The sequence below is a fragment of the Fundulus heteroclitus genome, chromosome 21 (assembly GCF_011125445.2).
Source record: "Fundulus heteroclitus isolate FHET01 chromosome 21, MU-UCD_Fhet_4.1, whole genome shotgun sequence".
NCBI lineage: Eukaryota > Metazoa > Chordata > Actinopteri > Cyprinodontiformes > Fundulidae > Fundulus > Fundulus heteroclitus.
Genome location: NC_046381.1, coordinates 33,330,619 through 33,356,648, shown reverse-complemented (window position 1 = coordinate 33,356,648; position 26,030 = coordinate 33,330,619). Strand labels below are relative to the sequence as shown.

The 26,030-nt window shown below is 44.7% G+C and overlaps 1 protein-coding gene across 4 annotated transcripts; it reads right to left on the bottom strand.

Moving 5' to 3' along the window:
• Positions 1 to 359: 359 nt before the first annotated feature.
• Positions 360 to 26,016, bottom strand: LOC105928006 (WD repeat-containing protein 37). 4 transcript variants are annotated; one of them, XM_021317794.2, is made up of 15 exons: positions 25,699 to 26,016; positions 23,787 to 24,078; positions 21,131 to 21,227; positions 20,953 to 21,048; positions 19,682 to 19,746; positions 19,314 to 19,397; positions 13,531 to 13,669; positions 13,300 to 13,371; positions 13,132 to 13,176; positions 12,912 to 12,988; positions 10,614 to 10,848; positions 9,585 to 9,726; positions 4,874 to 5,008; positions 3,373 to 3,487; positions 360 to 3,288 (listed from the first exon to the last, which is right to left on the bottom strand). In XM_021317794.2, the coding sequence occupies exons 2-15, from the start codon at positions 23,937 to 23,939 to the stop codon at positions 3,157 to 3,159; spliced, it is 1,587 nt and encodes a 528-aa protein (XP_021173469.1). In that variant the 5' UTR covers positions 23,940 to 24,078; positions 25,699 to 26,016; the 3' UTR covers positions 360 to 3,156. The 4 variants fall into 4 exon arrangements, with proteins under 4 accessions (XP_021173469.1, XP_035981677.1, XP_012720525.1 ...); XM_036125784.1 differs by lacking the exon at positions 25,699 to 26,016 and adding an exon at positions 25,294 to 25,503; XM_012865071.3 differs by lacking the exon at positions 19,314 to 19,397.
• Between the last annotated feature and the right edge of the window lie 14 nt (positions 26,017 to 26,030).

The window sequence follows — 26,030 nt, the reverse complement described above, 5'->3', positions numbered from 1 at the left end:
GAATTTGCCCACACCTATAGGACTTCAAGCTACTGCTTCTAAAAAAATTAAATAAATAAAAAAAAAAAAAAAAAAAAAAAAAAAAAAAAAAAAGGTAGTTGTGCAAGTTGCTGAATCATTTAAAAGCAAATTCATTCTCCATCTAGATTATTTTTAGCCATGCCTTAATAAGAAAAACCTTAGAACTGAAAGAGGATACGCTTACTTTGTTCATTTAGATTCATTCTCATTAAGAGCAGACATCAGTAGTTCCAGGTCTGCAGATGAATAAAATGTAACTTTCATAGAGATACAAGCCTCACTGAACTGCATAAAAAAAAAAAAAAAAAGTTGGGATGAATAAGATGAGAGAGATTTGCGGATGGAAAAGGAAATCACATCTTTTTATTGGAAAGAGTCAGAGAGCACAAAGTCGTCACAATGAAGTATGCAAAGTGGATCACATAATGAAGGTAGGGGTGAATAGAAATTCCCCACAGCGAGTCGAGGCTGATCCACTTTAGAAATGTATATTTTACTCCTGCGGTCTATAATTTAATGCATCAATCCAGAAAATCTGATTTCCTCCAGGTGGATATTCAGAAGCGGCGTGTGCTCTGGACTCGTCGTTCCACCTGCAGAGTAATGGGACGCTGATACCACCGGGCATGACTTCCCCCGAATGAACCAGACAAAGCAAAGCAATCTGCACCGAGCTGAGGAGCACAATTACTTATTTAACGTGAGGAGGAGCGCGCCGATCCACAGATGGAACAAAGTCATACGCCGTCCTCGCCGCAGCAGTAAGGCAGGCGAAATAATTCCCCACGTCTTCAGGTTGGTGCTACTTTGAAGTGGATCCTGGTTCTGTTGCTGGAGGAAGCGGCGGCGTTCTGAAACACGCCTATCTAACACAGTACGTCTACGGCGCTCACATGTACGGGCCGATTTATGGGTTTACAGCACGGCAATAAGTTACACATCGGAAGGAGGTTAAAAAAACAACAGCAGGACTTCAGGTCAGGACATTGCACATGTAACAAAACAGCATTGTCAAGAATCCGGATGAGCACGGTACCTGACGGCGACCCGGATTCTGTCTTTTAAAGACATTAATTAAAAATAAAATAAAATAAAATAAAATACAAAAAAACTCTTAGAATGAGTAACATTGAGTAGCCGAGTATTGCTTCTGTTTTTGCCAAAGAAACAAAAAGGTGCAACACTGTACCGAGCTAGGGTTCACAGCAGAGGGGGACACGGTGTCCACAGGCTGTCCCTGAAGCACGCACACACACACACACACACACACACACACACACACACACCAGCAGTAAACGCACAAGTTCACTTTGGGCTCATGATTTACAGCAACAGAGTTGTGAGGAGGCAAAAGAGGGTCTAGTCCAGTAGCGGTGGGAGGTTTCCATGCAGTCATTGTTGGCAGGGATTCGTTCGTTTTCAATCACTGTTTTCAGCACAAACTGATGAAACAATATCAAACTGCCATCGAGTCCCAAAACAATAACCCGGGTGCACACACACACCTTAATTTACTTAGAGTGTACTTAGTTTAGGTGCAAAACATTTGGTTTAATGTAACAAAGAAAGCGCCGCCTCAACTACCAGCCATCAACAACGTTCTGGCTTAGTTCTGGTTGGGTGGATGGGGGAGCGCTCTGGGCAGAGATGATGGGCCTCACAATAACTGGCCTGTCCCAGGACCAGCCTCTAAGCACAGGTAATGAGTATTTAGTCATTCTGAGGTGGGGACCACGGTCAGCCTGTTCTATCCGTTCTACAAGGCAGTCCTCATGGGTTTGGGACCATGACCCGAACTGTGACCACGTTCGGACCAGGCCACTGTTCGGTTTGACAATTCATGATTTTACCCACTTAGTGCAAACCATCCCATCAGCATGACGACGCCACCATACATGGCAGCTGGGTGCTGTTTTTTTTTTTTTTTTTCAGATCTTTCCAGTTTTTGTCCAAATTATTCCCGTTTGACTCATCTCAAACTATTCAGGCTTCTTTCGTAACTTCTCAATCAGCATCGCCTAGTGCTTAGCAGAACCAGCTAAAGCAGGCCAGCATTAAACCGCTGGCGTGGCCCTCACCTGCTTCAACACTAGAAAACAAACCAGATTAAATCATCTCTGCCAATATGAGCGGCCAAACACCCAGCTAGACCTAAAAAGCCTGCATGTATACTTTTGACCCTGTGGCTGACGGAAAATGCTCAATAAACTGAAACTTGTGCTCCGAATCAATGTTTTTGAATCCTAGTGCAGTCTGGTGCCACCATGAAACACGTCAGAGCTCCTGCCTGACGGCGGCGTGCGAACTGCTCCACCTGCGCCGTCCGCACAAAGCACAGTGGTGGACGCATACAGCAGCAACAGGCTGGGTTTCCTGATGACACTGAACACAACCCAGTTACCGACAACGGGAGGATATGTGGGCCGTTGGGTGCCGTCATTCCTCTTTAAAAGCCTCTTCTTCCTGGCAATAAATCCACATCTATACACTGAAAAGATCCTGTGTAAACACTTAAGAAGGCAAATAACAGAACGCTTGACAAAAAGAGAGATCCGGAAAGACGAAAGGCTAACTGTGAAGTGAGAGCATGGAAGGGGCGAGGCAGGCCCGCAGATCTCCACCTGTTGAGCTGAAGCCGTTTTAAGACAAAAAAAAAAAAAAAAAAAAAAGCTTGGTCCTGTGACAGGAAACGCTCCAGCTACGAGCAAAAGGAGGAAAAACATCTCAGAGCTATGCCACATTTACCCACCTCCAGCTCCCAGAGTGGTTAAGACACTGAATCCATCATATATACATAATCTACACCCTGGGCTGCACTTAGAAGTTGCTTCTGCGGCTGCTTCTTTAGCAGACCGAGGTTCTCTGCATGCAGGAGGAGCCGTTTGGCAGTGACTAAAGGACAGGGACGCGAGCAGCAACCTGCACACATGGAGTCAAACACGTACTTCCACACAACAATGGCACAAATCACAGTCCATGCTAAACACAAAGGGTCCGCAGGAGAAGGTTGGATCTACGGCCTCGCACACACCGGCTCCGGTCCTGATGCGCCCCACGCCCCCCCCCAGCTAAGTGTCGTCCCATATGTCCGCCCGGTGTGTCCGAGGCCGCAGGGTCGGGTTCTGATCCGTGCGCTCACTTCTCCTGCAGCAGGGCGGGGATGTTGATGTTCCAGCCAATGGCCTGCCGGTCGAAGCCGCAGGTGAACAGGTTGCAGGCCTGGTTCTCCTCGTTCCACGCCGTGCAGCACACCATCCGCCTGTGACCCTGCATGCACACGCACATTTACGGTCAGGAAAAAACGGCACCGGTGACGCGGGGCGTTCTGGTTCCGCTCTGTTCTCTGCTTACCATGCGGTTGCTGCGCGGCAGCCTGGCCAGCCTCACGCCGCTCATGTCGAACAGGCGCACTTGTCGATTGTCGTGCGGCAGAGCGATGATCCTCTGGTTGGCCGAGACGCTTATCCTGAAACGTCACAAAGGTTGAAATGTGGAGCTGATTGGGTTTTGTTACAATGGAAAATAACAAAAAAGTCAAGTTAGACAGGCCTAGAGACGTTTTTCCTTTGTAGTTTCCACCACAGCCCAGTACTTTCATCAATAATCACTGAAACTTTGAAATAAACAACTCCTGGGGCGATGCAGGACGGCGCCCCATACACGGGGGGCTGTTTGTGGTTCATTTCCCGACCTCTGGACCTTTGCTACATCTCTGCTCAGTTCTCACCTCAAACACTGAATATGAGCCAGTAGGGCCATAAAATCATGGAAAACCTTTTAGTGCAGCAGCGGATCCAGGATTTTTCAGGGAAATTGCCATTTTTTTCAATAAAGGTGCACCAAGCGTGCTTTATGGCGCCCCTGCTAACAGTGCGTAAAGAGCCTTAAAATAACAAATTTTTGCAGTAGCACAATCACACTGAAAATGTAGAAAGACCCAACCTAGAGTGATGCACAACAGATCTGAACCAAACCATGGTTGGTACAATTATTGCTCTCCTTGCTCTTAACACTATCTACCACGGCCGATATTTAGGTTCTTTATCCAGCTGAAAGACCCGTTTCAGTCACCCTGGCCGTGTCAAGGAGTTCACTATGCCACACACTTCAGAAAGGAACTTAACAATGGGCACAAGCTGCCTTTCCACATATTCATCTATTATTTCCCTCACAGCCAACCTGTTGGTTACAATTAGCTCAAACTCACCTGACCAGACCTGGGACAGCTAATCTGTACCGGAGTTATCAGAGTTACGGTACAGTATAGCAAACTCCACGTTTGCGTTTTAGACGGACGATGCTGTTTATGAGTGATTCCAGAACAAAAAGCCTCGTTAGTGGTTGTTATGGAGACTTTGTGACAGGAGGTCTTAAGCAGTGATATTATCTCTACGTCCCAAATGTCACTAACATGGGCAAATCACACAATATATAATGAAGTTATGGTGGATTTTACTGTGAAACGGTGAACGCTGCTCTGTTTGTTTCAGTATTTAGGTTTTGTCAGGAGAACCAGTTTCTGAAAGCTGAATTTGCCTTCTTTTGGTTGCTGTATGGCTATAATTGTTGAAAATATATCCATTAACTTTCACATGTTTGCTTGTAGCCATCTGTAGAGTGACAAATGAATAAAACAACATGGACATCCAACAGGTTGCAGCCGTTGGATAAAAGCAGCTCTAATTAAATAAAAATACAAAACGCTTCTCATTCACCAAGTTACAGCAATCTAAAAATGTTCAGTTCAGACAATGATAGCAAACCTACACAGACCGGACGTACTAATAATCTGCGACTGGGTGCAAAAAGAGAGGGAGTGTGCCTCTCCCGACCCGTCCACTGATCCACCCACCTGTTGACGGCCGAGTCGGTGCGGATGGTCGTTATCGGCGACCTCATGTTCTTCAGGTCCCACACCTTCACCGTGCGGTCGTCGCTTCCCGAGACGACGTTGTCCCCCACCGTGAAGACGGCAGACGTCACCGTGCTGCGGAGCCAAAGGGAGCGGGACAGTTTAGAGCCGAGCGCGGCACCAGGGCGGCTAAGACAACAACCTTTGAAGCAATTCATCCCCCGTTCATACGCAGCGCACAGAAACCCCTGGCTCAGACAACTGACCGCTGCAGGCGTCCCTTTTGAGGTTTCCACAAGAAGAAGGGATGTTTTGTGCTGGAATACACGTTATAAGCTGGTCTCCTTTTTTTTTTTTTTTTCCTGCGTCTGCATATTACCTCAGCATCAATAGAGCCGACAGCTTGTCCTTTACAGGCTGCCGTAGCAACAGGACAAGATGAAAAGGGCGACCTGCCATGTGACAGACCGAGACAGTCCGAAAGGACTAAAAAATAAACCTCGTTAAGAAGTGGATCCTGATCAGTTCTGGAAAAGGCTCCTTAGAGGCCAACGTGAACCAGCTCTAAGTTAACACAAACACATCTCGGCTTCTTTGTTCTTCTAAGAGATTTCCAACAAGGTGCAAATATGCAGCTTGGCTACCTTTGACTGAGATAAAAAAAATACATTTGTACCACATATAGAACACTACTATTACCATTATCACAGAATCAGTGCTTATTTAGTAACTTTCTTTTATTTAAGTGAATTGAATTGGTAACAGAAGACCTCAGTACTCCCATCAGCAGGCCTCTGACCCCGTCTCAAGATTTTCTTCTTCCTCATGGTGTGAATGTGGCATCATGGCGTCCCGGCGACCTCTGAAACCCTTTCTGCAAAGAGCTGGATGGACGGCGACTCTAGAGCTCGACTTTCAGCACCGTCATTAGTCAAGATGGAAACCAAAAGGTGAAAATGAGACATCCAAGTGGTCCTGAGGTCATTTCTTCAGATGCGTTGTGTCAACAGCCACGTTAGACACCAGACGAAGCGGGGATATTCTCCTCTACAGGGCCATGATACCACCCCCACCCCTCCACCTCAGTGCACTGCTCCACATGAACCCACTGTAATAAACCCGTCTGTCAACACACACACACCCCCACACTCTATTACTGTCTGTCAGTCACTTTCCCCTTTTGGTTCTGTCCATTCATGGAGGGAAGCTTACAAAAAAAGATGGGATTAACTATAGTAAATAGCGTCCCATCTCACACACATACACGCCTCTCTTTTCAGCTTCTACATCCAGTCTCTCCTGCTTAAACGAACCGGCCCCTTAATTCAAATTGACATGGCATTAAGGGCTAATTAGTGACCCAAACCTGGCCCTATTAAACGCTCGGGCACAAGGAGAGCGCTGCACGGATACAGGCGCCTCCTGACTTTGAAGGGTAGCAGCCCAGCTGGGAATACAAGAAGTGCAGAGAGACACAGAAAGGGGACGCTGGGAGGTGAGCTAGGCGGGAGGTGAGCACGCAGCGTAATCAGACAAGGTAATTGATTAAAAGGTTGATTAAGGTTAAAGGGGTTTTTTTCTTCCACGGCGACAGTCGGGGGTGGGGGGGGATTCAGTGGTACTTAATGCTCGGCTGGTCTGACAGCCAAGGTCAAGAGACCTTCAGACGAAAAGACCTGGAGGCAAAAAAAGAAAAAAAAATCCTTCCGGCAGGAGAAGTTGTGCAGCTTTTATTTTAGACACGGATAAATCCAGAAAAAATGGAAACTGTAACGATGAGTCTTTAAAAATTAACTAAAAAATAAATAAATAAAAATTAAGATCATACAGTCTTACACACAAGGCCAGGATGGGGGAGTTCAAGGGGTGTGAATACTTGTGTGTGTGTATATGTATGTGTATATATATATATATATATATATATATATATATATATATATATATATATATATATATATATATATATATATATATATATATATATATATAATTATCTGCGTCTCCCACCTGAGCTGTGGATCTCTGCAGCTCTCCCAGAGTTGCCGTGGGCCTCTCCTGGATAAACAGGGGATTTTTGCTTTGCTCCCACTGAATCTTAAAAAGCTGGTGTTTATAGATAAACCTTTAAGGTGTAAACGAAACAAGTCAGATTGAGACTCAAGTGGTTTTGCAGCTCCGTGTTAATTCTCCCGCGCCGCAGCAGAGCTGACAGTCCCTCAGAACCTGATAAGTGCTGGAGCATTCCTCGGGAGATGGGATATCAAATCTGCATGTAAAGCGCGCGCACACACTCACACACTTCTATGCAGCCCAATCAGAGCGTCTGAGGAAGCCGTCGACGGGAGGGGAGACAAACCCGACATGGCATCCCGTTTGTAGAGCAAGTGCGCTGTCGTTTCTCGTTTGCTCTGGGCCGTTGTGTTAGCTCACGCGCGGTTGTCATTACACTGCAATTATGGCGGGGCGGTGGGACGGAGGGTGGATGCTGCACTTTTAGCTGCCGAGCGCCGCTGTCAGGGAGCGTTAGCCGTAATTGCCGGTGAAGGCGGTGGGAAGGAGCGGCTCTCGCCCCCTCCAGCTCTCAGCCTGCTCTGCCTCTATTAAGCCGCTCTCGTTTATATATGCGGCTTTCACAGGAATGATGGCGCCTTTATGCCGTTCATGTTGCTACACCGTGCCACAAGGAAGATCCAGGGAAATACGCAAGACGGCAGCAAATATGGCTCACAACTAATGAGTGGTGACAAAGAGTAAACTATGGATCGAGACGGATGAACACTGACGTGACCTAGGACCCAGACGGTAAACCCACCCGTTTCCAGTCTGAAATGGTAACTTTATTTCTTATAGGAGATTCTTCCTGATTTCATCAGACACAATTGGCAAATAAACAAGAACTTGTCTACAAAAGGCCATCAGTTGAGCATGAAGAAAGATCAACATCTTCAATAGGAAAAGGTTTAAACACGTTTTATTGGAGCATGTTTGGAATTTTTTTACTTTTGAAAGGAGGTCATTATTAAGGCTTTATCCTTTCACAGACTGTTTCTAACTCAAGATGAACCATCTGCTCGTTATCCAAACTTAAAGTGGAGATCTTATAAGCTTCTTTTTCCCTAAGCTGTTACGCATTTCATGCATTTTTTGTTTGAATCTAAAATGATTTTTATATATATATATCTGCTGAAGGCAGCCACTAAAGGAACCTGGGCTTTTATCCCACCTCAGCAGAACCATGCCACGCCGCATTGATGCAGTAATTCATGGAAAAGAAGCGAAAACCACTTATTATGCACTAGAAATGGACATTTTTCACAAGCCTGTCATTTCTGTTCAAAACATCTTTTTTTTTTTTCTTTTTTTTTTTTTTTTTTAATCGATCCTATTGTAATTTTCTGAGACACTGAATTTTGGGTTTTTAAGCAACTGTTAAAGATAATCATCCAAAATGACAAGAAAGGCTTGAAATGATTCACTCCTGGTGTAATGGAGATAAAATGGTGAACTTTTTAACGATATTCTGATTTTTTGGAGACGTGCCTGTAGGTCAATTCCTCCTCTCTTTTTACTAAGGTCTCTCTCTTTTCATAAATTCAACTCAACAACCTTACAGGTCCGCTTACAGTATTTATCCTGACATTTCCTAAAAGCTCTGGCAGTAAAATGAAGCTCAGACCCGCACTAAGCAAACCCTTGAATGATAGTCGTCTAAACAGGACGGTGCAGGTAATTCATGCCCAGGATTACCTGATGGCTCCACGTTTAAGCCTAACCAGTCATCTACAAGCTGCAGAGGCCTGGTTCCCGTCTCTGTAAAACATATTTACAACTGCCTGGAGGGTTCCAGTAGGACTGCTGATTTGAACGCATCAGGAAGGGGCAAAAGCCAAGAGGCCTTGGGAAGGACGTAAGGACGGAGGAGAGGAGCAGGGCTGTTAGCTGTGAAACACTGGTGCCTAATCTCATTACTGCGATTGTCTATGGGAGGGAATTAGAGTGGGATCTGCAGGAATTATTCATGTTGGGATTGTACGTAATGAGCTCGACGTAATCCCCTGCCTGCAATCAAAGGCTGCCAGAGAGTAGCAGCCAGCGAACACGTGTAGGCATCCACATAAACACACACACACACACACACACACACACACTACCCCTCTTATGGCTTTTAAAGAGCAGCGCCATTGAAAGCCACAGACAAGCCTGACAGCCGTCGCTTTCAAAAACGAGCGGCTGCAATTGAGTGTTAACAGCGAGCAAAGTGCCAAATTACACAGAGTGGGGGATTAACGCTGAAACGGACAGATAAATGAACAGGAGAGCGAGGGAGAAAGAGAGGTAGGAAGAGGCGGCGATAGGAAACAGAGACGCGAACTGTCGAAGTGAGGAGAAGTGCTCAGTAATGAATGAAAGGCAAGTGGAGGATTTGGCTTAGAGCTATAAGGTCTGCAGATTAATGCTAAAGGAAGGAGGAAGAAGGTAACCGGAGGGAATCACAGACCTGGGAGATGAGACAGCACCACCCAGTGGGCACACTCAACACTGCTATCACTATTGCTTTTACCAGAGAGCACACCTGCACAGGGTGCAGTCAGGGTTCAAAGTCTGGCCTGGAGACGCATGGAAGAGTGGAGAAGATGGGAGGAGTAAGACCTCAAACCCTGAAGGACAGGATAACTGAGAGATCAGGCGTGGACGGAAGCCGTGGACTCACTCTGTGTGTCCCTGGAAGACGTTGACAGAGTGGATGGACGGGTCCCTGAAGTCCCACAGCCTGAAGGTGGTGTCCCTGGATGAAGTGACCACCAAGCGCTGGGTGGGGTGGGTACAGCAGTGGGTCAGTTCCTGGTCGTGGCCTGCACAAACACACAAGAGGATGTTTTAGTCCAATGAGAGCAGATTTCTGACAGGCTGTCTAGTCCTGCTGTCCTGTGACGCAGTACAAACCCGGTTAGCACGCAGTGCCTTGCTAAAGTCCTCATTGCAGTAGTTCCCTTTAAGTACCCACAGATGGACTGACCAGTGTTCCAGTTGGTTTAAAAAAAAAAAAAAAGCATTTGTTTGCACCGACTTTATTTAGGGGCATCAACTCAAAGGGGTTACATGTAAACGTACAGCACACTTTCAGACATTTATAAAAATCTAACGCCAAACAAATTCGACAATGCACGTCACCCTGAAGCCACCATGGTGAATCCTGCTGATGGCAGCATCACGCAGCAGGAAGCGTTGCTTCAGCTGCGGCTAAAACAAACTGATGCTACAGCAGCTCTCAGATTTTTTTATTGGTCAAAAACCTGGAGGCCAAGTGTTGCTTCCCTTCAGCGTATTTTGGGTCAATCAAAAAGTGTTCTAATGAAATATGTTGAGGTTTAGAGTTGTAATGTTGGGAAAAATAAGGAATTGAAAATTGCAGAGGGATAAATGCCTGCTGGACAGTCAGGACTAAAGTATAACAGTGTTTGACGCTACATACAGGAGAAGCTGTAGACATGCTGTGGAGTGCGTTTTCTCACTGTGTTGGCACACTGGGTTAAGGTTGTGGAGGAAACAGGATTTTAAATCCAGGAAGTAAAGTCCAGCGTTACAGCAGTAATGAACTGAGAGATCCCCACCAACAGCTCGTTTTGTCCCTCATCCCACAGCAGGAACATCTCGTCTCCTCATGACCGGGAGTGTCCTGTACAGGATGTATCCACTGAAACACGTCACAGGGACACGCGCCATCAGCCAGTTCACGTACCGGTCAGCGTGTGAACCAGTTCTGACGTCTCCACCTCGTACAGGTTGGCAGCGCGGTCCCACGAAGCCGTCACAACCTGCCGGCCCCCCACCAGCCAGTCGGCTGCGATCACCACACCCTGGTGGCTTCGCAGGGTTGCTGTGGCAACTCGGACCGTGGGGACCTCGGAGGGGCCGTCCCCATCCACCTCCCCTTCTTCTCTGTCAGAGGAGTCCTGGTCATCGTCACACGGCGCCTGCAGAGACACGCAACACGGTTGAAACCGGATACTTTTCAGAGACTGCGTGAACAACTATTTTTAAACAAGCATTGAATCAGACTGAACCTTTCAGGTTTTGGATCCATTAAGGAATTAATTAAATTACTTATTTTTGCTTAAAGATGGAATGACGAGAGGAATATTCTTTTTTTCTATGTGTTTTTTCATCAAATTGAGGAATTTAATTTTAAGGATTAATATTAATTTAGGTGTATTTAAATCCCACAGTTGCTTATTGCATAAAAAAACAAAAAGCTTAGGGAAGTCTACATGATGATTTTGTGGCTTTTTAAGCTCCAGGCCAGTTTCTTCACATTTCACTTAACTGGAGACACCTGAGGAATTATGCCATGTTCAGTTTCTGACCTCAGAGTCGGGAATTTTAACTGGAGCGGCCCCTAAAGTCAGAATTATGAGTCAAAGTCTGTACAAGACCATGCCTGACACCTGCATTTACAATGGCTTCTACTCGCAGCCACATTGAATGAAACTTCATACTTTAACTGTTTTTATCAGTTCTCTATTATTCAAGTATCATTTAGTCAGTAGTCATGCACTACTTTTCCGTGATCATTGAAGGGGACGTTTCAGCTCTTTTTATATGCACAAAATACCACCTAGAACAGCGTTACTGTCATTGTTTAACAGCAGTAGCCATGGTGGCTAAACAAGCAAAGGAAAACCGTCACCTATTTTTGTTTAATGTTTTATATTCAGTTGAAGAGTTCAGTACAACCTAAAAAGAAAGATTTTGCAATAAAATGACTTTACAGCGCATTCTGAGACTCAGGTCGGCTGTATTTGTAGATTTAACACTTTGATGCGAGCATCCATTTTTTTTTCCTACTGTGGGACAAGCTGGAAATAAATCGGAGATGACGTAATCTCCAACTTCACATTATTTCATGACAACATCATAGTCAAAAAAAATCAGCCACTGTATCTGGAAGAGAATTGCGGAGCTCCACAAGTCAAGTTTTCTCTTGGGTACAATTTCCAGATACCTAAATGTACCACGTTCATCAACAATCACAGGTGCAAAGTATAAAACACCATAGGAATGTCCTGTCAGCAGAGGAAACGGGTCGTGTGTGCAAACTATGGTCATGTTTTGGTGGTAATGTCTACTTAAACCCCAGGACAAGAGTAGAGGACCTTCTGAAGACGCTGGCATCCTCTGGATGCCGACCTGGGCCACTCGGAGAGGAAGAAGCCAGTTTGTAAATACAATCAGGGACAAACACCTTATTTTTTGCAGACATATCCTGTGGGGTGATGAAGCTAAAACTAAAGTATTTAGCAATAACAACATTTACTACATTTGGAGGAACAGGGGTGGATAGCAAGAGGGAAAACACCACACTAATTATAAGTTTTGCTCAAGTAGAGAACAAGGTGCAATTCCCAAAATAGATAGCAAATCGGCAAAGATCACCACCCAAAAATATTGGAGCCACATCTTATTGCATCATCCAGGAAGTTAACGCTCGAGCAAAACGGGGCCGTCCAATTGAACGAGGATGCAAAAAATAACATCAAGTTAGTTACCAAGGTGCTCAGGGACAACAAAGTCAATGTTTTGGAGCGTTTCAGTTGCACAGAAATTAAGCAGGTACAGCTGTGAGTAAGGCAGCCAACAAACCAAGCGGACTCTACACCAGTTCTGTCGAGAGGAATGGGCCAAAATCCTAAGAAACTACGATGAGGAGCTTGTGGAGGGAGACCTGAAAGGGTGGACCCCTGACAGAGCTTAATTCTACAAAACACTAAGGAACAACTATGTAAAGTAAAAAAAAGAAAACCTTATTTACTAAACTTTAGTAATGCTAACCGACCTAAAACAAGAAATATTTATTTAGATTTATCGTCAGAGTGAAATAAGAAGGCTGTGTCTCTTTTTAAGAAGCTTTATGCAAACATCTGCCTCCAACTTTGCGTCAGAACCGTGAGGCTCTCAGCTCATGCCCTTGAAATCTTTTTTTTTTTTTTTTTTTTTTTTTTTTTGCTTGTTGCTGAAATCTCCGTCCACAGCTACTCACGCTGACATCTGGTGGCGGCTGCGGCGCCGGGAGCTGCACCATGTAGCGCCAGATGTGAGCCGTCTGGTCTCCAGAGGCTGCGCAAAACACAAAGAAACACTCGTGAACGCCGATGACAGATGGCAGGAAACATCGGAGAGGATCGAACCTGTTGACTCAGACGCCGTTTACATGTTAAAAGAAAAAAAAAAAAAAAACTGCAGTGCGTTGGGATCCATACCTGTGAGCGCCATCTGCTCAGTGGGGTGAAATTTGATGGAGTTGACTGAAAGAGATAAAAAAGATTCATCAGACGTTGACTTCTTCCAAAAGAGGTTTATTACTCAAAGATTTATTAACTGTCTCTAGAAGATACAGCACAGTACAGATTCATGTATTTTATACATACCTGATCCTGCGTGGCCGGCATACCGCAGCAGGCATTTCCCCGTCTCTATACTCCACAGCAGAGCTGAGTGATCTGTCGGGGAGGAGCAGGGGACGACATGAAGCCTGTTCAGATCGTCACGACGATCTGATCTGATCGTTTGGACTTGGTAATTAGGGCGATTTTAGCCGTTCCGAAAAAGGACAGGGTAGGGCTCTCCCTTTAAAACAGCATTTAGGTTAAACTGTGTACCAGCAGAGGCAGTGCCAAGCACCAGTGGCTGCGTCCGGGTCATACTGAGGTCCCAGATGCCGTCCCGATGGCCGATGTACTCCTTGAGCAGCTGGCACAGAGCGCGGGAGCCTGTGGTGGCTTTAAAACTGGAGACGATCTGTAGAGGGAAGGAAGAGAAGTGTGTGATAATAAAAAAAAGGGAGAAATGAGGAGATGATGGCGCTTTGATGCCGGTTCTAAAGAACCCATCGGCACTCAGTGTAACCGTTTACAGCGCCTTGTAAAGTTACTGATAGACCTGAAACCTTTTCCATATTTCCTCACATCACAACCACAAGCTTTGATGGGTCTTATTGGGAGTTAATGTGACAGACCAACACAGAGCAGAGCACCAGGTTGAACTGGAAGGAAAAAGGGCAAACAGCTTTCAAACTATTTCACAAAGTGTTTATACTATCCCTGAATTTTTCCTATCCTATCCATTTTTCAATCAACTCTGACCAGCTGCCTTTCTTTGGGTGAAAAGAAAAAGGCACAGCCACATAATTTGATACTAATAAGCGTTTATACACACGTTGATCAGATCATCAATTGGCATAAACCATCCGTCTCTTTCGGATTACAATTTCATTCCCATTGACCATAATCCAATCACAATATTCCGATTGGCTTGCTTACATGACACAATTTTAGTCCAACTACTTTTGTCCACGTAAACGTAGCTTGTGTGTCCAGTCTGAGCAGCTGCTGCGGTGAGACTGTCCTACTGGCTGAATATTACATCCATCAGCCAAGACTTATTGCACTCCAAACAGTCCTTTGCAATATGAATATCTCATAATCTGATATGACGGCGATGGTATAGTTGCGATGTATTGTGCAGCATTATTGCAACCACTATGTTTCTATTCAGGGTGACATTAGGACTCCAGGAACGCGTGACTGATATATTAAAGAGTTATTTTTGTTCTTTGACTATGTATTTTGGGAAAAACTGGTTAGTTTTAAACTAAGAGCAACATACATGCTCGTGCCTGTTATGATGCTCACATAAAACTAAGAACCACATGTGTTATTTTGTTATAACTTGTTTTAACTTGTGGTGGGAACCTATGACAATGTGTTGTGGGAAAGACTGATTCTGTATTTCTTATTTTGCTTATATTTGCTGTATTCTGAGTGCACTCATTATTTTGCTTCGCACACTGCTGAGATGCTGGGAACGGGTTCTGTTTGGGAAACATGCTTAGGGAGGCAGGGCAGCTGTGGAGGGAGAGATGGCCGCTCTCGCTCCACATCTGACTCTTTGTTTACAACTATATAAAGAGGTGACTGCCCTCAGCCCGGTGAGTCTGCCGTGAGTTTGTGTGTGGAATACCGGCATCGTGAACGCTGATCTTAACCTAGGACTGAGGACTCCCAGTTCGTGTCAATGGTAAGAGCTGATTCTGAGAATCTGTTGAGCGTCACATTTGTGTGCCTTATATTCTAACAGAAAGTGTTTGAGTCCTTATTTGTGTTTGCCGATCTCTCCCGATCCTGAAATAAACATTTCATAAAACAGTGACGTACGTGGAAACAACCATCTGCTGACCGAGGCGTTCTGGGTTGTCTTCTTAAGGGTCACTGAAGGCCACAAGCTGAAACGCGTTGGTCAGCAGTTCATGGTTTGCCAGTACATCGAGCGTTGCTGGAGTCTTCACCAGATCTTTGACCTTCTCTGTGCACATTGGAAGTCTGCAGTTGTGTCAGAGACATTTGGATCTCTGAAAGGTGATCATGGATGCCACCCTCAATACAATGTCCAATAACCAGAGCACCTTCTTACATGGTTTTAGGTGCTGAAAGCATTTCTTACTGCTTCCTGTCACTCTACCATGATGTGGCTGCATAGGATTTCATTCAGGGGTAGCAGAATAAAGGGGGCCACCATCTTTCTTAACGTGTGAAGCTTTATAATGTCCCTCTGTGGTGATACGGGGGACCCGGGTTCTAACACTGGAAAAGCTTCTGGAATAGAAACTGTGCCGGGCCTGTGTGTGAGCTGTGAGGACTTGCTGCGGCAACCCGTGGAAGGATTCACTGGCGTATGGAAAGTATTTTTAGAAACCATCTCTTTTTTTTCTTATTTCCCTTCAGAATTAAGCACGGCTTCCTGTTGGTCTGTCGCATAAAACCTCCACAAAAGAAGAGACAGAAGTCAAGGTGGTATGAAAACTTCTGCAAGGCACCGTAGGGTTACACTCCCGGTACATGCAACAATAGAAACCCAAACTAGTGCATCTATTCTATCTAAAATCGGTTAGTACCCTAAGTTGCACCATATAATACTCTGACTGAAGCACCCACTGTTTAATAATCATAGTTAATTAAGCATAACTGTCTAAACATGATACCGTTGCCTTCGCTTTTTGAGGCATCTCATTACTTCACCTTCTGCCGAGCAGAATAACAGATAAGACGGTGCCTGGTATGTTGGACGCCGCTAGTCGCCTTGGTTTGGGTCAAGGTCCTGCTATTTCCGTGGCTGAACGCCTCTGCTGCTGCGGGTTAACTTTAGATCAGAGCCAGACAGAGAACCCTGACATGCCTCTGGAAAGCAGCTCCACTGCAGCCTCACGCAGAGCAAGGTTTGCAGTCGTGACAGCTAGAAAAACTTCCCAGCACATCGTGTTTCCAACGAGATCAAATGTGCACACTCTGGTAGAAGATAACTAGCCACCGACAGACATTCACTGATCAAACACGGTCGTAAATAGTTCTCGTTATAAAGGATGAGAAGCTCAAACCGGGTCCCAGAACCCGACTACCTCCTCTAAAGTCTAAAACAATGAAAAGCTCTGATCTCAAAGTGAATATTAACACCCGCTCTCCCCAAACGTCAGCTCGAGTATAAAGAGCAGACAGAGGAGCTCCACATAAGAGTGACATGTCTAAAAATATCATGTGCTCTGGTTACGCGCAGCCTTCGCCGCTGCAGGCGCCCACGCAGACCCCCATCTCAAGAGTTTCTATTTTCACAGAGCAGTAGCAGCTGAGACTGAACATGCTGCAGAGGGCACGCACCACAACGGCAGCAAGCTAAGGTCCCCGGCTGCTGGTAGATGCCAGAGCTAATCGTCTGATTCAGGACGAAATAATTAAAAAAAAGCTGCATGGAGAAACACAGGCCATTCCAGTTAAAGGTGACCGAGCAGGCCAACAAACCCAGAGTTAGTGCGGATTATTAGTTTCAACCCAGTTCATTACAACGTTAGACTCGGCGCTCTGATGCATTAGCTGCGAGAGACGTAGCAGATCTACCAGGAGGTTAGTCTATGCTCTCCTCTCTTCTTCAACTGTCAGAGCAGAACTGGTTTCTGTTTCTTTATCTAGATCAGGATTTAGTCTGAGTTTTTTTTTTTTTAAAACACTAAGAAATATATGTTGCTGATTACAAAAGTAACAAAATGAGAGAATCTATTAACGGTTTAACCCTGGTACCACTGCTTACTAACGCTTCCACTCTTACCCCAGGTAAAGACGGGTAACAGGTCTGATAATAAATCCACTCCTGACGCAGTAGTAAATCAATAAAGTCCAATCATTAGTGCCTTTCCCCCCCCCAAGAAATTAACTTAAAAAAAAGGATAAAGCACCTGGGATGCATTTCTCATCCCTATGAAATTAATGGAGCAAGTATTTTTATTCATACTTTATATTATACATGCCGTTTCTCCTAAGAGCTAAAATAGAAAGCAACTGAACTTCTTCTCTGGTTTCCTGAAGATGTTTTACCTCTAATATGGCTTCTTCAGTTCTGCTCATTGGTGGGGAGCATCAGGAGAATATCCTGTAGGAAACTGCAGCCAGATATGGAGCGTCCATCTTCTAGTTATTCCTCTTTACTCCTTTCTTCCTTCTATGGATTTCCTAATTGCCCTCAAGCCCTTTTTTGTGTTTTTTGTGCTTCCCATTTGTCTCTGAGGACCTGTTCAGGTCGGGCTGTGGCCGTTTGATGACAGAGTTTACGTTCTCGTGGGTATAGCGTGGATACTAGAGATCTATGTTAAGAGATGACCTAACTTTGAGAAAAGCAAAAGGTTGAACCCAGAGACTGTGCAGAGAGAACAAGTCACAAAGAGATGGATGCAAGAGATGCAACCCGTCCCCCTGCACTAAATGACCCGGACAACAGGTGCGCCGTGTGCAGACAGGGGAAACCTAAAAAGAAACATTTCGAAACACGACAAACCCATATTCTGTCGCTCCACCCACCAGAGGCGGAACAAAGACTACCGGCCTGCTACCATCGAGCTAGCAATGTCAAAGCCCTCCTCCCCGCCCACTCAGTCAGAAAAGGCAAAGCCTATTCCAACGTTCAAGGTAGGTTGTCCAGACATCGACAGTAGCTTCAGAACCAGTGGAGCAACATCCCGTCTGACAAATACTTCACAGCAACGATCTATGAAATCAAAACAGAGGCCACCCAGGGTCACATTTTCTGATGCATGGTGGACTGACTCAGGGAGCAAACGTCTTGTAATACAAACAAACGAGGTGTAGGAGAATATAGCTGACCGGCTGGCAGATTGCTGAGAAAGACTAAGTTCCTGATGAAGGCAGCCAGCATGGACTCATTTACTAATGAATGAGCTCAGCTGTTGGCCCAGGAGAATATTTTCCAGAGCTGGCAGTAGAGAACTTGAGTATTTTGTTTAGATATTTTTTTTATCTTAGGCATATCTTGTTAAACTCAAGGCTCTCTGTTAGATGGTGGGTCTGGGACTGAGGTGCCCAAAGAGGTCATCCATCGATTTCATCAAGCCCGTTTTGTAGCAAACAGATGGAAAAATAAATAACTTGTTGGCATCCTCCCTGGTGAACTTGATGTTCTCAACAGAGTCCGATGTGTTCTTCAGAAGCCTCCACTACTATTAGCTTACAGTTTGACCCAAGTATGGAAACCAGCAGCTTCGTGGTGTTCCCTCGAAGGAGTTCAACGCTGCTGCTTCCCACCTCCATGAAGAAATGAGCTGCTTTCAAGAAACCCATGGTAATCCCACGCTAAGGTCTGGGAAGAGTTGTTCCTATATTTGGAGAATGTGGTGGGGAAAGTCCAGAAGTGATAGAGTGGAGGCTTTACAATCCTCAGGATCTACACTGAAGAAGCCTTTGGGACAAGAGGTGAAACATCTTTAAAGAGGAAGAGAAGACGCCCAGTTTTGTTGAATTTCACATTAGAATCTCCACTGATCAGCAAAGTCTACACCACGGTCTGAGCCCTATAACCAATTTATCACATACATAATAATGTATAGACTACATGAGAAATAAAGGGGTTTTCTCCTGGTGTTCTTCAAGTCAAAGACTGTTTACTTGACCTCCAACTAAAAACGAAGGTTTCTCTTGGCGTTTAAACTTTTGCTGCAGGAAGCTGCCAAGCATCTTACGGGCAGGAAGATCACTACCAGCGATCTTTCTACCATTTGCGCTGTGCTCAAATGGTAAATAATATTGAGATTTCCTTATTGTGTTATTTGAACTGATAGGAAGTTTAAAAAAAAAAGTCTCTGCTTAAAACTCTGTTCTCATATAATTTTTTTTGACACGAGTTTGTAATAAGTCAAGATGTCTGGACTCTAAGGAACTAATGCATGTCTTCCCTGCTTGGCAACAACAGCCACCCACCGAGCGGTTTTGCCCGATGTGGGGGGGGCAGGGTGGAGAAGAGACGAGGAGTGAGACTGCAGTTAAGATGCGGGTCAGCCAACAGCTACCTGCTCGACGCTTAGCGACAAGCTGAGCATTCAGGACGTTACCCAGGAATCTCCGCCCCACAACTCCCATGTCGGCACGCTGAAGCTGCGAGCTCCACCTATTTTGTCCTGGAAAGTGTACAAGCGCTACCTCGGCAAAAAAGATGCAAAGGAAAATGTCACTTTTTTTTTTTTTCCCCCTTCCCCTTTTGAATGAAGACTTCATGATGAAGAAACAGAAAACTAAACATGGAGGGGTAGAGGCCTCTCCGTCTAGGGTCTCGGATCACTTCCTGACCTTCTGAGGAAGTGAAACAGGCGTCCTCCCAGCCTCCCCATCTGCTGCCTCCCACCCACCCGCTCAAATATTTACACACGTGAGAGATCCGCTGTGCTCTACTGGGCAGCCCAACACGGCTGGTGCCGCGTACCTTGCTGGTGGAGGCTTTGTAGGTCGTCTTCAGCTTCTGTGACAGCTGACTGGTGCTGTGGCTGGCTGTGTGACACAGACAGAAAAACCATGAATGAAACGCTCCGCTGGGTGACCAGCTCTTTGCCTGCTTTCACTGCGGCGATTGCTTAACCACAAAAAAAAAGTTGAAGAGCGATTTTTCTTGCGCGCCTTTATCTCAACTGATAATAATAACCCAGGTCAGTTTAAAATAAGTCATGTTTCACACAGGAAGTTAGCACACCAACTGTGAAGTAAGTGACTGCGGGAAGGTTTTTGTTCTGCTTTTTAACGTGATGATCTGAAGCTAAAAAAAAAAAAAAAAAAAAAAAAAAGAATGGATTATTTATGTCATTTAACAGTTTCATACAAACTAGCTGCGCTTTTAGTTGCTCCTTTACTTCATCTTTTAAAGCCTGCTGCTACTATAGCAACATCCTAAAGTATTAGCACCCCTAATAAAGATGTGTAAACCTCTTCAAAATAAATGAATCCTTTATTCCAGTAATCCTTTATTTTAAGGGTATTTCTCTTCCTACTATTGGTTTTACTTCATTATGGCAAGAAAAACTCTACTGCAGAGAATAAGGAGGGCAAGGATTACTAAACTGCTTAGAGACTGATTAACTTTTAAAATAGGTGGTAAATGTCAGAAAATGGTTGGGTATCAGAGGTGGACTGAAACTGAGTAAAAATCCGTCAAAGCCTGAAAAAAAAAAAAACGAAAAACACTCTGAAAGGCCTTCAGGAAGTGTCGGCAATTGCTAATCCAGATTGCTTTCAGTGGCCTGAGGACTCACTAAGTAGTTTATATCAGAAAAACTGAATGAATAATAAAAAAAAAAAATACATTTTTTTTTAAACGTTTAAATCAAGTCATGCTGCCGCAGTAAAAGCTGACTGTATTAGAAGTGTTTATACACATCATTAAAGACAGTAAATGTGGATTAGCATGTATTTTTGGTTAAAGTTTTCTTTAACAGCCTTTTACGTGACACCTCACAGGTGGCTCATGCTTTTATGGTCTGCGACAATAAAACATGTCAAACAGAAACTTTATGTCGCTCCAGTAGAGCCTCCGGGTTGTTTGAATGACTTGATTGACCATTTTCAGCGCTGGGTTAGGGGACCCGACACATGTAGCCGTGCTAATCCTTCATTCACTAAACACGTTCATCTAATTGGCTTGTGAGGCGCAGTGGAGCCATATCCAATAGAAAGCTTTAGCAGATAGTTCAGAAATCGTTGCACCTTTGGCTTTTTGGGCCCCCTTGTTGGGGTCTCCCCCCTCGATCGCCTGTCCATCTCCAGTCAGACGCTCGTTGAGGGAGTCGATTTCCCGGCGCACTGCAACAGAAACACAGCATTGGTGATTGAATGAAGCTCGCTGCTCAGTAAATCGGCACCCGATGAAGGAAGGTAAACTCACATTCAAGGTTTTCTATGTAGAGATTCTCAAATTCGCGTTCGATCTGGCCAAACAGGTCCAGGAGGTTGTTCCGCAGGGGGAGGGGCAGCTTGGAGTCCTGGACACATGAAGCACAGGTAAACCAAGTTTAAACCCCAGATTTACTGAAATGCAGATACTGTAAAAAAGTATTCACACCCCTTTTCTTGTTGTCACCACAAACACCAAGTATCTTTATTGAGATTTTATGAGACAGGCCAAAACTGAACATTTCGGCTCAACTGCAAAACGGTAAATTTGGAGGAAGACCAACACATGGCGTTCAACACACCCTCTGCATAGTGAAACAAGTTGGTGGCAGCATCATGATGGGGGATGCTTTTCCTCAGCAAGGAGCAGGAAACATGGATTGGGTTGATGCGAAGCCAAATCAGGGTTTCAGGAAGTTAAATTTCAGACATTTAGGAATAACTTCTAGATACAACAACTTCTAAATGATGTTTGACTCAAGTATAAATACGATTTCAGAGTCTGGCATCCGAGTTTAATGCTTTCGTACCCAAGGTTATCAAACTTCTACAGCTTCTTAAAGTAGAGAGAAAAGGTTTTAGATAAGTACTGATGGCTCTGAATTTCAGAGAAATCTCACTGAATGGATACTTAACCTTTGAGCTGGTTATGGATAACAAAATAAGAGCGCTTTTATTTCATCTGTCAAAATGAGTTTCAGCTAGAAGATACAAATTTGATGGACAAAAAGATACAAATGAGCTGACAGATTTAAGATGTAAAGAAATATAATTTAGTAACTTCTATGGAGAATCGGTACATAAACTTTTTAGGGCCTAAAATTTGATTTATTTACTTAAAAACCCTGAAAAGCACAGGACAATCCTGAAAGAAAACCTGTTAGTGCAAAAGACACTGAAACTAGGGCGGAGGCTCAACTTCCTGTAGGACCAGGACCCTTAAAGCCCAAACGCATACCCAGATGGTTTGGATCAAAGCATATTCATGTTTTAGAACGGCCCAGTCAAAGTCCAGATCTACATCAAATAAAAAAATAATAAATATAAATAAAATAAAAATAAAATAAGATAATTGATAATTGATGTTCAAATGCACTATAGGTTTAATCTGATTGTGTAAACAAGTAAAGAACATCCAGGGCAATTTCTAGATTTGCAAACCTGATAAGCCCATAAACCCTGCAGCTGTAATCACAGTAAAAAGTGGTTCCGTAAAGCACTGACTCAGGAGGGGCTAGATAGAAATGCACACAACACTTTTCATCCATTGTCTTCCTTCCCGCTTACAGTTATGCACAACTTCATGTCAATCACATCAAGTCCGATAGAAAAAGTGAAGCTAGCGGTCATAACCCGTTGGCTGCTCCAACAACTACATACGACCTTCGTGTCTTACCTCCATGTCGACCTCCTCCTGGTGCCCGGCTAGAAACGGAACCACCGGCGTGTAAAAGTTCCCAATGAACTGCTACCAGATCGCACAAGGCTGCATCTTAGAGTTTAACTACAGATTCACACGTTTGCCCAAAGTTAGTCGCGGTGACGTTAGCGGCCCATGTCACCACGCTCTGAGTCAAAGCTGCTTACCCTTAGTCTCTTAAACCTGCAGCCTGCGACACACTTTGGTCCATAATGCCAGCATTACAAAGGGCAGAGGGAAAAAAGCGGCCCGCGTCGCTCGCGGCCTCTTAAAGCTGCCTGTGCATGTGGAACCAGCGCTGGCCGGGGGTCGGCGTGGCCACGCAAACACAGGCCGGAAAGAAAGGACTGTTGAAAAGACTAATTAGACCCGGACAATCGGCCCATATTAAAACTTGATGAGACAACAGAGCGGCGCAAGCTGAGCTCCTGCTTTAGTGTCTGAAACGTTACATTTAAAAGGGAGAGAGTGACAGCTAAAGCCCGCTTTCCACTGATACTGATTTCACCTGTTGGAATAAACATGAAGAGTCTGAGGCCTTTGCTCTGTTAATCTGGGAGATGGCTCTGTCGAGCTGCAGCCAACTCCCAAAAGTTAACGACTATAATGTCCTTAATCAAACAGAAACTCCTTTTTATTGTCTGAGCAGGACAGAAGTCCCCATATTGAGCCGTGCATAAGGAAGTGGCTCCGGTTCAGGAAAAAAAAAAAAAAAAAAAAAACTCTGTCCTTCGGTTCTGTGAAAGATAAATCCACTGTAGACTTAATTCAAATAACCTGGTAGGAAGTAAGTTAATCACCAACTTTATGGCACCGGTGCAACCCAAAAGGTTACATCTCGATCCATTTGAATCAGTAACTAAAGCGTCAACACCCAAGATGGTAAAGCGTTCTGTAGTCACTAGAACAGATCCTGTATTTAAGCAGTATCGGTTAAAAACGTTTTCCTTTCCCCCCCGAGGGGGAGAGACTCCACCTGATGAACGCGTAGTAAAACGTAGGCCGTCAACGCTGAATCACTAGGAAAGCTTAAAAATGCGGTTAAACAGGTCGGTGCAGGAAGGTCAGGACGGACGAAAGCAGCAGCGTGCCGTCACAATCACTTTCATCTTGGCAAAAAGAAACAACCCTGCTGACTTGATTGTCTAAAAAAAGTCACGTTTTCAGATGATAAACTCATATTACTCATATCAGTGAACAGGTTTCACCCCCCTCCTGCTCCTCTCACCTGTCCCTCGAGCATGTCTCCTCTCAGGATGCCTGGTGGCCTCTCCTCTGTGCTGTTGGTGCGCCGGATGGACAGGCTGTGTGCCTTGCGCTTCTGCTTGGGGTGACGCGCGGCCGAAGCTGAGCCGCTGCCGCTTCCGCCCTCCACAGGCATCTCTCCTATCCCGTGTCCTGTCCTGGCCCCGCCCCCTTCCTCCTTACAAACTACCTGAGAAGCAGGTAAACAAAAGCCGACCTTTGCTGGTTGACAGGAGTGGGGGGGTAGTTTGGGTTTGTCAGTTGTCACAAGGTACCTGAAGATAAAAAAAAAAAAAAAAAAGTATGATGCTTGTGTAATGGAGATGAATCGATCCAAAGAAACACCAAGAGATTGAGAGTTAAAGTCAAGCACGCCCTGCAGCAAAATGCGCAGTACCTCCTGCAGAACTATCCACAAATGCAATTTTCTTCCTCCAAATAAAGAACATTTGTTGGATGTAATGCTATTGTATCACCAAATTTTGATCCAAATAACTTTTTTTTCCCCCTTCAGGACATGCAAGAGTGAAATAAGACATCTGCAGCCCACCACCACAAACACCTTAGAGTCTAGACCAATCAGCAAGCACGGCAGAGGCATTGTTTTACAGAGAGTGCTGTGTCTGTAAAAAGTGTTTCCAAATACATTACAGACAGAAACAAAGGGTATTTAAATAAACGGCCAACACTTGTCGCAGTAATGATGGTGTACGACAATTCTGGGACGATAAACCCGTGCAACATTGTGCGGCCCTGCACACAACCAGACAAAGTTACCATAACACACTGCGTCGACTTTTGGAGATGAAAAAAAAAAAAAAGAAGTTTTTTCCAAACGCTTCATTCCAACTTCACTGTGCAGAGGTTGTCTGGTCACGGTTAATAATCGAGCCGCAACGCATATTACCGCGTCTGCATGAAACCAACAGCAGCATGCCTGCACAAAACCCCTCACTTCAACCGTGGAGCAGGACCGTGGAGGGACCACCTGGTTCCCCTGCATATTTAAAATGTTCAAGGGTCCAAACTGAGTTCATCTGTGAAAGCAGAAGATGACTGTGGGCCACAACGTTCCCAGAACAGCAGCAGATCTACAGCCAAGCGCCGAGAAAGAAAGAAATAGTTAAGGTGTCGCTATGGTCCAGTCAAAAGGAAACAACTTATTCAAACACTGTGAATGGGTTGTAGGAAAACTGTAGAAAAGATCATTTACACTAATTTCCCATTTTGTCATTTTTTTGTTGTTGTTGTTCACCAAATATCAAGTCTAATTGATTGTGTTTTTATTTTTCCTTACACTTTAAGTCAGTTTTTAGAACCCCAGCTTATTTAGCACATCCTGATGATACCCAAGACAAATAAATCCCAGGAGACTTTTCCCTCATCCATTTTCTCAAAGTCACGGCCAGCCCTCAAAACCTTATGAGACAGCACCACGTTATGAAAAAAACAAGACTATTAAATAACATGAGAAAAGGCCGATAACTGACCTTGAGGTTGGTTCCTGGTCACGACAGAACCTGACGGCGCACAGATGTTAGTGTCACCGCCGGCCAAGCCTTAAACGTCCCGTTACAAATCAGACCGCTGTTTGCCCAGAGCACATCACCTGCTTATATTTAGACTTTATTTTTTATGACCTTTCTCTACACACTGAAAATTCGTTTATCGGGCTATTCGCGTGTTTTTTTCCCCCGACACAACCTGACAGAGGACAGCTCCGCAACGCAAATACAAGCGAAAAGCTGAAAGTGGAAGTAAGCCGCGCTTTATAATTTCCGTATTCTATCAATTTTTCCAAACATACGAATTATTTTCTAATGTGAAATCAGACGAGCAGCCCAATACTCAACCCCGAATGGTTGCATAGCTGTAGAGGCGAGGCTGTCACTCACCAAATTCGCTGTTACCCTGATTTCAGAGACACCTTCCAAGAGCTTCGACAGAGCACGCTAGCATAAATAGCCGCTGCCACATACCACCTTCATCATATGCTGCTGTCGGACGTTCATGGCTGCTGTGGAGGAAGGGTGGGCTCTATCACGCGCGTCTGTTCATTTTTATTTTTAAAAGAAATGCCATGTTTTATTGTGTTGGCACTAAACAGTTAAAGGCACGTTATATTTAAAACAACATCATATTTTAAGCACAAAAAAATTTGACACATCGCATACTAAGCTGTGCTTCCGCATCACGCGGCTTGTGTTTGCGCCTTTTGAACCAATGA

What these genes read in the sequence shown, in the direction of transcription:
- LOC105928006 (XM_021317794.2), bottom strand. Translation starts at nt 23,939, where the DNA reads ATGCCTGTGGAGGGCGGAAGCGGCAGCGGCTCAGCTTCGGCCGCGCGT. An exon ending in TGTGGGGCGGAGATTCCTGG is followed by an intron (nt 13,670 to 19,313) that starts GTAACGTCCTGA and finishes TTCCCTCTACAG; the next exon opens with ATCGTCTCCAGTTTTAAAGC. An exon ending in ACTGGTTCACACGCTGACCG is followed by an intron (nt 9,727 to 10,613) that starts GTACGTGAACTG and finishes GTGTTTGTGCAG; the next exon opens with GCCACGACCAGGAACTGACC.